Source organism: Balaenoptera acutorostrata, chromosome 13, assembly GCF_949987535.1.
Source record: "Balaenoptera acutorostrata chromosome 13, mBalAcu1.1, whole genome shotgun sequence".
Lineage (NCBI taxonomy): Eukaryota > Metazoa > Chordata > Mammalia > Artiodactyla > Balaenopteridae > Balaenoptera > Balaenoptera acutorostrata.
In genome coordinates this window covers 35,324,115-35,338,964 of record NC_080076.1, presented here as the reverse complement: position 1 = coordinate 35,338,964, position 14,850 = coordinate 35,324,115, and the positions used below count along the sequence as shown (strand labels likewise).

At 35.1% G+C, this 14,850-nt stretch overlaps 1 protein-coding gene across 3 annotated transcripts in view; it reads left to right on the top strand.

Moving 5' to 3' along the window:
- PIK3C3 (phosphatidylinositol 3-kinase catalytic subunit type 3) overlaps positions 1–14,850 on the top strand; it is a 160,036-nt gene that overhangs the window by 93,406 nt on the left and 51,780 nt on the right. For all 3 annotated transcript variants that reach the window (XR_450203.2, XM_057526841.1, XM_007172783.2), the window contains exons 14-18: positions 4,608–4,713; positions 6,206–6,322; positions 11,642–11,773; positions 13,975–14,103; positions 14,761–14,830. Coding sequence is in view for 2 of the 3 variants with exons in the window: in XM_057526841.1 (XP_057382824.1) it covers positions 4,608–4,713; positions 6,206–6,322; positions 11,642–11,773; positions 13,975–14,103; positions 14,761–14,830 (554 nt within the window). In the remaining variant the exon portion in view is untranslated. The remainder of the gene's footprint in view (positions 1–4,607; positions 4,714–6,205; positions 6,323–11,641; positions 11,774–13,974; positions 14,104–14,760; positions 14,831–14,850) is intronic.

Below are 14,850 nucleotides of genomic sequence, written 5' to 3'. Positions count from 1 at the left end.
CCTTGCTTTTACTTTAGAGTTTAATATAATATTCATAAACCACGTTTCCCTCACCGTAACTTTCAGTATGTCCTTGAAAATACATCCACAAAATGTTTTGGCTAGTTGTTAATCACCATTTTTACTTTGAAAATTTTGCTTAGAAATCATTGTATTACCAGATAGGTACTATTTCCTTTTAATGTAACCTCTTGCTTCCTAATGTTCTCCATATTCTAATCTGAATTCTTAAGTGTATGTCTAGTCACTGGTGTTATGGAAAAATATTTCCTCATAAAAATCTGGGTAAATAATTCAATGGAAATTAAAAAAAAAATGTGTGGAGCACAGTGCCAAGGTTTTGAGTAAGGACTTTTAAGCTTCTTAGGTATTTAAAATTAAGGTTTTATATATTTTAAAAATCATTTACTAAGAATTCCTTTATAAATATTTTTTATTTCCTTGTGATATTCATGGAAAGTTTACTCTGGCTCAGAATTTATAGTCCAGAGTAGTCACTATTATAAGAGCTATATGTATGTATACTGATTATGTGGTGATTAAAATTATGTATTCTTTGGATTTGAGTATAGACCAGATTTCATTGTAAAATTTGAAATTAGTTGCGATAGGATCTTTGATATCTTATTTCAAGTAGGAAGGGTTTTCAAACCATTCTGAAAGCAGCTGAACAGTAGGAAACCTATTAGATGAGCAGTTTCCAATGAGGCAACAGTTTCTGTTCAGAAAGAGCACTTTGTTTTCTCCATAGATAATAAACAAAGTACAGTCCTAGCTCCCAGTCTTATAAGCATTCTATCAAACTTAGATTTGATTTGTGTTTTCCCACTATGTCTCTGATTCACTGATGCAATAGCATGTGCTATGTCTATTCATTCTCTGAGGAGTAATTGTTTTTCCCATATTTATAGTCTGCATATTACATATTCAGAAACACTCATGGGGAAGGAAAAGCTATTGATGTGGACTTCTGACTTTGGTACACACCACTTTTGTGATTGTAGGGTGAAAATATGGGAAATAATTCCAAATAATTGACTTAAAATAATCATTCTATTCCTTTGAACCTGGACAGAATAGTATAAAAATATTAATCACATGTAACAATTTATATGCCTCTCAGTCTAAGCTTACTCTATTATAACAAATATATTAAAATATAAATTTTAATTGATTGTGCTATTTCCTTTTGAACATTTTGAATTTCCTTGTTCATTTGTTCCCTTTCCATTGATTTAAACAGGATTCCTGCTATAGTTGAATCCTTAGAGGCCTACAGTAGTACAGACAATCCTTTTAAAATGAATAGTGTCAACATTTTAAACCTCAGAGGGGAGTTATAGTCTCCAGTCTGTAAAGTGTTGGGCATCAGGATCTATAAATCGTTGCAGTTTTTTTATTTTTATAGCTATTCCAGTATGTTGGAATTGAAAGTAAACTTTGGCTGCCTTGACATGTTTTTCTATAACTTTTAAGACCTTTCAAAGTAATAAAGGTTATTTACCTCACAAAATGAAATTGCCAAGAAATAGGTAGCCCACTGATGTCATCATACAATGGGTACCCAGGCAATTTTGTCTACATTTCTACTTGAAGATGACAGGTTTCAAGGAAGTATCTGAGAGTGCTTTGTAGAGTCTCCTTACTGCTGTGAACAGAGAATTCAGAAGTGACTCAAATCTAGGTCTTCTAGTCTTGATCTAAATTTGTCCTTCATTTTGGAGATGACACTGTCATTTTTATTTTAGATGGACTTTTCCTTTGCATAAGAACTTTGGGTTGAATGATTTTGAGAGGTGTTTGCTATGTGACCTTTATCACGTAGCTGCAGCCATTGTGTTTACTTGACAGTCAAGGGGATCTGAACAAAGCAGTGGAGCCTGTATATTGTGGTCATCTGTATTGCTCCTTTAGAAAGGAGTTGCCATGTAAACACAGGAAAACACAATGAATATACTAAGATGATGGGGATAGTCAAGGACTTCAAAGGGTTAGAGAGTATGGACTGGGTTTGAATCTGTATTGACAGTTTCAAGATTCAAAAATGCTTTCTTGAATATTTGGTTTAGAACTCTCGTTGGGAACATAAGGTAGATATAGTGTCAGGGTTTATTTCCTCATACCACTTTACAGAAAATTCTATTGTTAGGTTATACAACTCTGAGGACTTCCAGACCACCTGGGAGGTCAGTGGGAGAAGGCTCTTAAATTTTATCAACCTTTAAAACATTTCTTTGTGTAAGACTATATTGTGTATGTCAAGGGCTACTAAAGATTTTTAAGATACGGAATCTGGCATCGGTTTCTTTATAACCTCTGAAGGGAGCTAGGAGTAAATGTGTGAAACAGTGACGAGCAAGGTAACATTATCAGCACAAGTTGTATGAGAGGCTGTGCCTGTTTTAGGAAGTCAGAGGAGAAAGAAGTTGTTAGGGTTTGCAAAGACTTCCTGGAAGAGCCGGAGTGTCACCTGTATTTGAAGGGTGGGTAGAATAAGGAAAGGTGGAGGTGGGAAGGTGTTTCTGGACAGTACCGCAACATGAACGAAAGCACAAAGTGGGGGTGTTGGGGAGTCGAGCTGATTGGAGTGTGAATGCAAGAATTGGAGATGGTGGAAGTTTGAACCAGAAGCTTATGGCCACAGAAACTGTTTTAAAATAATAGAAAAGCGGGAACCATTGATGTTTTTGTTAATATAGGTGGGACATGAAGGTAGTTTAAAGAAGAAAAATTTGGATGATTGTATTGATCAATAAGGGTTTTCTTTTTAGAGTTAGAGAAGCTAGGTAAGAGGTATCTGCTGGTTGATTCCAGACAGGGCTTGCTAGTAGTACAGCACAACTACAAGAAGCATTTTAAAGGAAAAAATCAGCAGGGCCTAGTGACTAATTGAATATAGGTGTTTGAAGTGAGGGAATGTGACCTAGGTTTGGCTGTAGATGCACAGACCACAAATTAAACACAGAGTGCCAGTTATAGTTTTAGGTAGAGCCTGTGTTCTCTGGTTTGGTTACAACCTCACGTGATTCAAACTGTAGCCCAAATGGCTGAAATATTGATAATGCCTTCAATTGAGATAGAAAAATAACTCATTTAGTGTGATAACTTCAGTTTTACACATCTTCGGTTAAAAATGACAAGCAGTGTCTTGAAAAGGGGATCTGCTGCTTGAAAATTAGGGTAGTTGAATATAAAAGCAGATCACCTAATGACATGCAAAGTTAGGCCTTAGATGTGGGAAAAGGGATATATATTCATATTTGAGAATTATCAACATTGAGATACTTGTTAAATCCATGAGATTGGGGTCATTCATTCAACAATAATATATTGAGTATTATGAACCAGGCATGGAAGTGCTGAGGGTGTCAAGATGGACAGGTAAGCTCTCTGCTCTCATGAAGTTTACCTTCTAGATGGTTAACTATTTTCTTTCCAGAAATAGTATAAAGGAAAATAGTAAGCCCTGTGATTTGAGATTTGTGAAATACTATCAGTTAAGGAAGTTGAAAAGTTTCATGTGGTTTTTAAAGGTCAAACTGTGAGAGTAAGCTTAGTAGAAAGAATTCTAGCCGAGGACCCCAGAGTCCAGGGTTCTGATTTCAGCTCTTCAGTCAACTAATTGTGCCACCATGGGCAAGATACAGCCACCTCTAAGTTTCGCTATTGATAAAATAAGCAAGTTTCAAACTGCACGTCATTATCCATTGAAATCAATTTTAAGGCTCACAGTCTAGCATTTGTTATTTAAAGAAAAGTGAAATAGAACAGAGTAACAAATATTAACATATTGTTCACAGAATATTGCTTTGTGAAATTTTTTTCAGTTTTATGCATCTGTGTGCACACATGGGCTGTGTGTAACGAGTTGTGATCTAAAATGTATTTGTTAGTATGGCTTGTTCCAATCAGAACAGTTGGAAACACTGGATTAGACAACCTCTAAAATCTAATCCAGGTCATTATTTATATGATTATATGAATTGTATAAGCAGTTTAGGTTTAAGACTATATATTAAAAATTTTTTTAACTCTCTAAAACCACAATTCTATGATGGAAAAATTGAAGATTATATATGGAATTTTGAGAAATGGGGAAATTGGATATGAAAGGAAAAATTAAAATTTTTATTTATCTTTCAGAAGTATGTTAATGAGAGAAGCTTCAGTGTTGTTATTTTTTTTTTTTTTTTCCGGAATAAGAGAGCCTTATGTAATACCAAAAGTATTACATATATTTTGAAAATATTTTTGTTCATGAGTTACTTGGTAGATTTGTGAGCTTATATAATTTCTGAAGATGTTACTGCTCTGTGTACCTCATAAAGCATTAGGAGAAAATGCTCATTTTGATGCCAAAATTTTTAGAAAATCTAGGATATTGTACACATTAAGGCATTCTGTTATTAATTTACCTTTATAGAAGGTTACATATGTTGTTCCTGAATTTTCAGCTTTAAAAAGAGTGATGATAGAATGTGTTTCATTACTCCCATTAATTATTTTTGCAAATGTGAATTGATCTGTTTTAATGGAAAGGCATAAGTATTTACAAAATAATTCTGAGTTTCATTTCACATTTACATGAATGACTTTACATTTTTAAGGTATGTGATAGTGGAATGTGAAGATCAAGATACTCAACAGAGAGATCCAAAGACCCACGAGATGTACTTGAATGTGATGAGACGGTTCAGCCAAGCATTGTTGAAGGTAACCGTTTAATGTAGGCGTTGGCAGACACGGTGCATGGGCCATATCTGGCCTATTGCCTGTTTTGGTATGCCCTATGAGCTAAGGATTTTTATTTTTAAATAGTTGGAAAAATCACAAGAAGAATAATACTTTGTGACACATGAAAATTATGTGAAATTCACATTTCAGTGTTCATAAGTAAAATTTTATTGGGACATAGTCATGCTCATTTGTTTTCATATTGTTTGTGATCACTTTTGTACTCCAATAGGAGATAAATATCTGGTATGGAAACTCTATAGTCAGCAGGACCTAAAGTAGTTAATCCTTGGCCCTTTATAGTAAGTTTGTTGACTCCTGATTTAATAAAATAAACCTATACCTGGAACAAAAAACCCCAAAGCTTTGCTTTTTTATTGCACTCTCTGTTTTCTATTTTTATTGTTAAGACTAGGTATATTTATATAAATCTGGTAATGGTCATATTACACATACTTTCTATATAACTTATATTTTTGCTTTTATAGTTTCTAGAGGTATGTAAGCCATTTTTCGCCTGGTATTCTTGTGACTGTTAAGGCAGTGTCACAGTTCAGCCAGCAGAAGGTGCACGGGCAATGAAAAGAAAACTGTCACGACATTAACTGTAATTTGCTGTAGAAATGTAATATTTTACTTCAGAGCATCTTTATCTACTGTTTCATGTTTCATTTAAATTTTCTTAAAAACGTAAGTCACATCTTATTGAACTCTTTGAGACTAAACTTTTGTATAGTTCTCAGAGGCCAGAGATTCTTTATATCTAACTGACTAGCAGATAAGCAGTTGGTCCTCTCTTCTAATCTCAGTTCTGCCACTTATAACCTTTGTCATCCTGTGAGGAAATTTCAGTCTCTTGGAGAATAAATTTCCATCTTCGAAATAAGGATGACAATTGCCAAGCTGCCTTTATCAATGTAATTGGAGAGATTAAATGAGAAAATGTTATTTTATAATATTTTATGAACTGAGAATTACTACATGAGACTTTATAGCATTTAGTTTTTATGGTTCTGTTTTACTAAGCAAGCATATTATATTGCTCTTTGAGAACTTTTTTTTTTAAGTATATATTTATTTCCTTGAGGATAGTATTGTTTCTGCTGTATGCCCAGCACGTTTTTGAAGAAATTATAGGCTTCCAGATACTTATTGAACTGGTGAGTGAATACATTTTGGGTGAATGAATTCTATCGTGTCACATGGTTGTGTGTGGGAAAAAAAGTGCAGTTTTTGTTAGACCAGTATTCGCTGAAGACTCTGATAATTTTCAATTGTGGAAGAGTTGGTGGTGTTTAACTAAGATAACAGGTTTATCATTATCTCTGAATAAAGATAATTAATTTTTTTCAATACTACTTTGTGTTGAAGTTTGTGGCTATTAAAAGAATAAAGGTCACCCATGCTATTGAAGAAACCCTAATCATTATGCTACATAGAATTAATTTTTCTTTCCTTTGAATCCCTTCAGGGTGATAAGTCTGTCAGAGTTATGCGTTCTTTGCTGGCTGCACAGCAGACCTTTGTAGATCGGCTGGTGCACCTAATGAAGGCAGTTCAACGTGAAAGTGGAAATCGTAAGAAAAAGGTAAACCTTTGGGCTTTGCTTTCTGTTTATGACTAATAATGTCTTGGTATCATAAAATACTGAGTTTTGGTACTGTCTCTTTGGTTGATATATTTTACGGGCATACCTCGGAGATATTGCGGGTTGTGTTCCAGACCACTGCAGTACAGCAAATATCACCATAAAGTGAGTCACACGAATTTTTTGGTTTCCCAGTGCATATAAAAGTTAGGTCTACACTATACTGTATAGTATAGACTATACTGTAGTCTGTTAAGTGTGCAATGGCATTATGCCTAAAGAAAGCAATGTATATACCTTAATTAAAAATATTGCTAAAAAATGCTAGCCATCATCTGAGCCTTCAGAGAATCATCATCTTTTTGCTGATGGAAGGCCTTGCCTCGAGGATGTGGCTGCTAACTGATCAGGGTGGCGGTTGCTGAAGGTTGGAGTGGCTGGGGCAATTTTGTAGAAGAAGACAACAATGAAGATAATTAAGCTTTGCCACATCAGTTGACTCTTCCTTTCACTAACAATTTGTTTTCACTGTAGCATGCAGTGCTCATTGACAGCATTTTTACCCACAGTAGAACTTCTTTCAAAATTGGAGTTAGTTCTCTCAAAGCCTGCCACTGCTTTATTAACAAACTTTATGGAATATTCTAAATCCTCTGTTTGTCATTTCACCAATATTCATAGCATCTTCACCAGGAGTAGATTCCATCTCAAGAAACTACTTTCTTTGCTCATCCCTAAGAAGCAACTTCTCATCTGTTAGTTTCATCACGAGTTTGCAGCAGTTAAGTCATATTTTCAGGCTCCCCTTCTAAGTCTAGCTGTCTTGCTAGTTACTTCTTCCACAGAAGTCTTGAACCTCCCAAAGTCATCCTAAGAGTTGGAATCAACTTCTTCCAAACTCCTGTTAATGTTGATATTTTGACCTCTTCCTGTGAGTCACAGTTATCCTTGATGGCATCTAGAATGGTGAATCCTTTCCAGAACATCGCCAATTTACTTTGTCCAGATCCCTCAGAGGAATCACCAACACTCACAGCCTTATGATAGTATTTTTTAAGTACTGAGACTTGAAAGTCAAAATTAGACTTTGATCCATGGGCTGCAGAATGGATATTATGTTAGCAGGCATAAAAAACATAAACTCACTGTACATCTTCACCAGAACTCTTGAGTGACCAGGTGCGTTGTCAATGAGCAGTCATATTTTGAAAGGAATCTTTTTTTTTCTGACCAGTAGGTATCAACAGTGGGCTTAAAATATTCAGTAAACCATATTGTAAACAGATGTGCTATTATCCAGGTTTTGTTCTTCATTTATAGAGCAGGCAGTCGATTTAGCATAATTCTTAAGGGCCTTAGGATTTTTGGAATGGTAAGTAAGCATTGGCTTAAACTTCAAGTTGCCAGCTGCATTAGCCCCTGACCAGAGAGTCAGACTGTCCTTTGAAGCCTTGAAGCCAGGCATTGACTTCTTCTCTCTAGCTGTGAAAGTCCTAGATGGCATCTTCTTCCAATATAAGGCTGTGTCATCTACCACTTTTGTTAATTATCTTAGCTAGATCTTCTGGATAACTTGCTGCAGCTTCTACGTCAGCACTTGCTGCTTCACCTTGCACTTTGATGCTATAGAGATGGCTTCTTTCCTTAAACCTCATGAACCAAGCTCTGCTAGCTTCAAACTTTTCTTCTGCAGCTTTCTCACCTCTTTCAGCCTTCATAGAATTGAAGAGAGTTAGGGCTTGCTCTGGTTTAGGCTTTGGCTTAAGGGAATGTTGTGGCCGGTTTGATTTCTATCCAGACCACTAAAACTGTCTCCAGATCAGCAATAAAGCCATTTTGCTTTCTTATCATCCATGTGTTCATAGTAGTTTAATTTCCTTCAAGAATTTTTCCCTTGCATTCACAATTTGGCTGTTTGGCATAAGAGGCCTAGCTTTTGGCCTGTCCAGGCTTTCAACATGCCTTCCTCACTAGCTTAATTATTTCTAGGTTTTGATTTAAAGTGAGAGACATGTGACTCTTCCTTTCATTTAAACACATAGAAGCCATTGTAGGGTTGTAAATTGTCCTAATTTCAACACTGTGTTTCAGGGAATAGGGGAAGAAGAGAGAGGGAGAACAGCTGGTCAATGGAGCAGTCAAAACGCACGTAACATTTTATCGATTAGGTTCTCCATTTTATATGGGCTTGGTCCATGATGCCCCAAATCAATTACAATAGTAAAATCAAAGATCACTGATCACAGATCATCATAACAAGTATAATAATAGAGAGAAAGTTTGAAATATTGTGAAAATTACCAAAATGTGACGTAGAGACACAAGGTGAGCAAGTGCTGTTGGAAAATTGGCACCGATAGTCTTGCTTGACACAGGGTTGCAATAGACCTTCAATTTGTAAAAAATGCAATATCTGCATAGTGCACTAAAGTGAAGTGCAATTAAATGAAGTAGGCCTGTTATAGTAATAGGAGTGGTTAGAAGTACAGATTATGTATAGGACCCTATTTTATGAGTTTATATACATTGATTTTATCCACACAACAACCCTATAAGTTAGGTACTATTATTATCCCAATTGTAAGGAAAAGTAGGTAGTAGAAGGTTAAGTAATTTGCCAGATGTCCTCAGGTAATAAGTGTTGAAGTTAGGATTTGTACCCAGACATTCTGAGTCCATATTTTTATCTACAGTGCTTTTCTGGCTCTCATTTTAGAATCTTAGTATCTTAGAATACAATTTATTTGACATGGAAAGAACCTCTAGAGATTATTTAGACTAGAATTTTTCTGAGAAAAAGAAGGTCCAGAGTAATTCGCCCAAGGTTGCAGAACTAGTGATAGTAACTGGCAATGTGTTCTCATGGCCAGTACATTGATTTTGCTCTCAACGGGGTGAGGTTTCTACTTGATGATAATAGATGAGCATCTCTTCTTCAGATGTTATTTTTCCTGATCTTTTGCCCAAATGATATGAAGGATTCATCTGATATCTTCTCTTTACCTAATCCCATAACTGGAAAATCTTTCTTAGTGACCTTTGTAAAACACCACAACACATTTTACTGTTCTTCAGAATTGTGAGAGGAAAGCGGAGAGACTAAAAGGTGAAAAATTGAGTCAGGAATTTAAAGGCAGGGGATCAGGTCTGGCAGAGATGCGTGCAAGGAATAATGTTAACAAGGTTAGGGAGGAGAAAATAGGCTGAAGAGAAACACATGTTTATTGAGTTGGCATTTTCTTTGTTTTTGAGAAGAATCACAAATCCTGGTTAAATAACTAAATTCCTACTGCTGTTCCTCCAGGAGCCCTTCTCCCCAGAGGTGCCCTGGTGAGCAGCCGTGTGACCCCAGTGCTCACCAGCAGAAAGAATGCCTGTTCTTGTGACTGTCAGTTTGGGGCATGTATTTAAACCGCAGTTTGTTCTTATGTGACATACTCTTTTGTTCGCCACACATGAGCCTCTGGATACACCTCAGTTTTCGCTGTTCTGGAAGATGACTCCCTACTGGAGACAGCACTTATAGTCCCCAAAAATAAATGTTGTTTTTGCCACATATTGCAAAACACATATTGTTTTGCCTATATTTTAAGTCAGACAGTCCCAAATATAGTGTCAACATTGGCTAAAAATCTTTTCAGACATTTTTTCATGATGTGATAATAGACAAACATAGTTTTATTTACTTAGTTTTACTAGAAACAAGCCCTCGGGTTTTAGTGAAATGCCAAGATGACTCTCTACCACCATTATTTGTGTTATTACTAGGAATAATGAAATGACTACAGCTAATAATTTGCAATCATATGTAATAGTACTTTTCCATCCCTCATAACGAAGTTGGGAGAGACTTGCCTTGGTGAGTGCAACGGTGTTAAATGTGTGGCCAGGGGATCCAAGAGTTAGGTGTCCGATGGTAAAACAAATAATAATATTGTTGCCACCTTCTTTCCTTTGCTGATCTCATTTAGGAAAAATTCTCTTGATTGAGGTCTTTGAATGTAGATATTTGAGTTCTAATAAAAATGCATTGATTCCACACTTTTAAAAAAATAATTAAAGCTTTCATTTTGAATGTTAAGTAGTCTCTTTACACTTTGTGATTCTTTATGTTATAATATTTATTCTATAAAAATGTATCACATGCCTACTGTGTGCCAAGCACTTCTCTAGGTTCTGAGGATGCAGAGGTGAATATAAAAATCCCTACGTTTAGAATGTAAGGACCTTACATTCCTGTTGGAGGAGAAAGTTAACAAAATAAGTAAAATATATTTTATGCTAGATAGCATCACGTGCTTTGGAGAAAAAGCTGGAAAGGGGAATAGGAAGTGCTGGGTTCGAGTATTAAGGCAGCTTTTCACTTCTCAATGGAATGGTCAGGAAGGCCTCACTGAGAGTTGACATTTGGACAGAAACCTGAAGCAAGTAGGGGAGCAAGCCACTGAATATCTAGAGAAGACTATTCCAGCCAGAAGAGCTGCAAGCACAAAGGCCCTGATATGGGAGCATGTGTGACATGTTAGAGAAATAAGAAGAAGCCCAGTGTATTAGGTCAAGTTTTCTCCCTTTAAGAACAAGCTGACCTGTTTAAAGAATGCAATACTCTCACAGCTTTCAAAGGAAATAGATTGTTATTTTGAAATTGAATAGATGGGCTTGGTCTAAACACTATAGATGCTGCTAAATGACAAAGCTGTTTCATCATGGCTTGAATTTCTCAATTTCTGAAATCTTGGCTCAATGCAGTATGCATGTGAGCTAAAGAAAATAAATAAATGGTGATATCTTGGGAAAAGTTCGATCAGACAGAGTCAATGAACAGTAAAAGGTAGGGTCCAAGTTCCTCCAAGTAAATTGAGTTTACTTTCTAAACCCAAAACATGCAGTGGAGCAGCTAATGAAATTCTTGCTTAATATTTGGTCATGAGAAATTAAGCTTCAAATGAAATTAGATTCTCCTTGTGATTTCACAGATCCTTTGAAAATAGAAATTGCACCTTTAAGTCCAGCTTGAGTATACTCCTGATTCTCAGTTGCAGCAAGAGAAACATATTCCCTAACCTTATGAAAGTCCAGCTTTTCATAGGTCAAGGGATTGCTCCTTTTAAAGCATGCTGCTGCTTTTGTCAGGTGGATTATAAGTGCTTGTCTCTGACACATACTCTCTCCTTTATGTTGTATTACTTCGCATATACTTTTATGGTGCTTTGCAAATATTTTAAAGTTAATAGAATCAGTCTTTATGTCTTTACCATATGCTTTAAAAACCCCTTTTCCATTTTAACCTAATTAGTACTTTCTAACTTGTTCTGCTAGAATGAGAGACTACAGGCATTGCTTGGAGACAACGAAAAGATGAACTTGTCAGATGTGGAACTTATCCCATTGCCTTTAGAACCCCAGGTGAAAATTAGAGGAATAATCCCAGAAACAGCTACATTATTTAAGGTAACTGTGGTGGATCTTCAGACACTACCTTTGAAAAAAGATACCTTTTATTTATCAGTGTGTTTTGTTTTAAGATCTTTTTGTATTATCAGTAGACATTTTTATGTGGAATGTATAAAATATTTTTATATCTCTGGATTTTTTTAATCTTTAATTTTTGAGCTATTTATTAATCACCTGCTTTTTCTCATGTAAGCTTCTTTTTTTTTTTAAAAAGTAAAAGTTAAATTGCAAACTTAGACATTATAAGTTCCTCTGGTTAGATATGAGTTCCAGTTAACCTATGACTTAAATTTTTTCTTGTATTTTCAAGTGTAGTAATTCTCTTTAGTCCTTAATAGCATGCCAGACTTTCTTTTGGCTGGCCACCACCTGGATAGTTAGAAAGAACTGGTAGCAGCTGCCTTCTCTAAGCAGGCCAAAGGGCTGAGCATCATTACTTGTGAAGAAGCATCATTATCTGCTGGGCATCATGTTGAAAGGTCTCTCTGAGGCATGATGTTTTAGGTCTTCTGATTCTAAGGGTAGAAGGGCATAAGTTGCATTGGGATATTACTTTGTATCAGATAAGAAAGGGCTCATAGATCAACAACTTGGGTATATGAAAAGGGGTGTGATTACAGTAAAAAATAGTTGATTTTTTTTAAGGGTGTGTTTAAAGGCAGCCCATGGCAGCCCAGCTCACACAACTGCAACGTTAGTTTCATAAAGCAGTACTTAACCTTACTGCATATTACAGACTCTAATAGTTTCTATTCTTTTAAAAACTATTCTGTTGCATTAATTTTTAAATGTTGTTTGCAACCTATTTAATTTAAGGTTTTAAAACTCATTATTGAATTATATCCTGCAATTTGAAAAATGCTGGTACAGGAGAGAAAATGCAAGTATTTCTTAGTTCATGCTAGAACTCCCAAATAAGACCTGCTTCTAATAATTCTCATTCCCTTAGGACTAATCAAAACCAGTGAATCAAAAAAGGAGTTTTATCATTTTTTTGCAAACAGGATGAAAAAGAATATCTAAGACAAAAAGCAGGAGTTGTAAGAGGGGGGCATAAGAATCTATCATTATTGTTTAGTGTATTCTGGATCGATTTTTCCCTTAATAATATAATTTTATAATTATGTCTTATATACACAAAGTAGATGGTCAATAAAATATCATGGGACATCATTTTAATCCTAATATTCAGTCCTGATTTTTTTCTTCCAGCCCTTATTAAGTATGTGGACATTCTTAAAAATTCTGAATTGCAGTTTACAATTAATGGTTCTAGGGCATTTACCACATAACTCTAGCATTATAATTCTTAACCATTTTTGAGTCATGAATGCCTTTAAGAGTCCAATGAAAGTGATGGATTGGATACTGTAGAATGTTACCCATATGCTTGTACATACACTGAAATGTCTGCACAGAGTTGTAGGGGAATCCATGAATTCCTGTTGTCTTTTTATGAACTCCTTAGAGCTGAAAAGGTTATGCACCTAGTTTTCAATATTTTTAAACAGTATTTTGTAGACCTTAGCTTAAGAATGAAAGCTAGATCTCCATGGGGAGTGAACCCCTTAAGGCACTGGGATTAGTGCTTAGTTATCCTGAGGTTGTCAGCTGCTTGCATTAGATTTCAGATGAAATCTAAATTTCAGAATCAGATCCGAGTCTGGAAAGGGAAATTACAACAAAGAACCTCTTGCTTATCATTTATCTTTAGGAAGATCACTTCCAGTTCTTCTTGAGCTTTTGTGAGCTAGGGTACAAGGTAATTTATAAAATATATTTTTGCCTGAGGTGATAAAAGGATACTACAAATTGAAGATAATTTAAAGTTTGGAGTTTCAGTCCACTAGAGGTTGTAGGTTCTAAACATATATTCTTTGAAGCATTTTTGATGCCTTTTCCCCCAACATTTTATACGAAAGTTTTCAAACATACAGCAAAGTTGAAAGACTTTCACAGTAAACAACTGTATACCCACTACTTCTATCCTATTATTAACATTTTACTGTGTTTGCTTTGTCACACGTCTGTTCATCCCTCTGTCTGATACTTTTTGTGCTATTGTTTCTCATGGCCTGTATAAATTAAGGTTATTATTATTTGTTTTCTTTATTAGACTCATTTCTTTTCTTTAGATTATTATAAATTTCCCCACATTTCCATCTTATATAATTTGAAAATAATATTTTTATTTCCAGAGTGCCCTTATGCCTGCACAGTTATTCTTTAAGACAGAAGATGGAGGCAAATATCCAGTTATATTTAAGCATGGGGATGATTTACGCCAAGATCAACTTATTCTCCAGATCATTTCACTCATGGACAAGGTGAACATAACCTTATGTTGGTAGGGAACATTTTTTCATTTTAGAAATCGATGATTTAGTGGATATGCTATACATGGACAGAATTGTTTGTAACATTCAGATGCAGTCCTAGCAAGCTGAACAATCTCCACTTGATCTTGAGCAAATTTAGTTGTTTTTGTACATTGCAGGATGGCTCTTGTGATTAGTATAAAATGAAACTGCATGTGTTCCTTTTTATAAAAACTTTTTTCCCAGTTAAGTTCTTTCAATGTTAAATTTAGTAATTTTCTTCCTCTTAGTCAATTAAATCTTCTTTTTTAAATCCTGTTTCTGTCCCTGGCATATAAAGGAAAATATTTGTCCTCATTTCCTTTTTCTGAGTTCTAAAATACTTTGTGACCAGTAAGCCTGCATAAATCCTTAGGAGGAACCCTTCTGTTCATCGAAAACTGACAGTGATTTAGAAAAAGATAAAAAATTTGACATACCACCATGTAAAGTGTTTAATACATTTATTTTGATAATAAATAAAAGTTAAATTAACTAATTGATTTAATTAAACCTTAATTTAGGTTTACCTTCTAAATCTCTGTGTATTAAACTGCTATAGTACTTGCGTGCAAAACTATTTTATAACATTCTTTTCATTTGGTTAATATAACTTTTGATCTTAAGCTGCTACGAAAAGAAAATCTGGATTTGAAGTTGACGCCCTATAAAGTATTAGCCACTAGTACAAAACATGGTAAGTTTATTTTATAACAT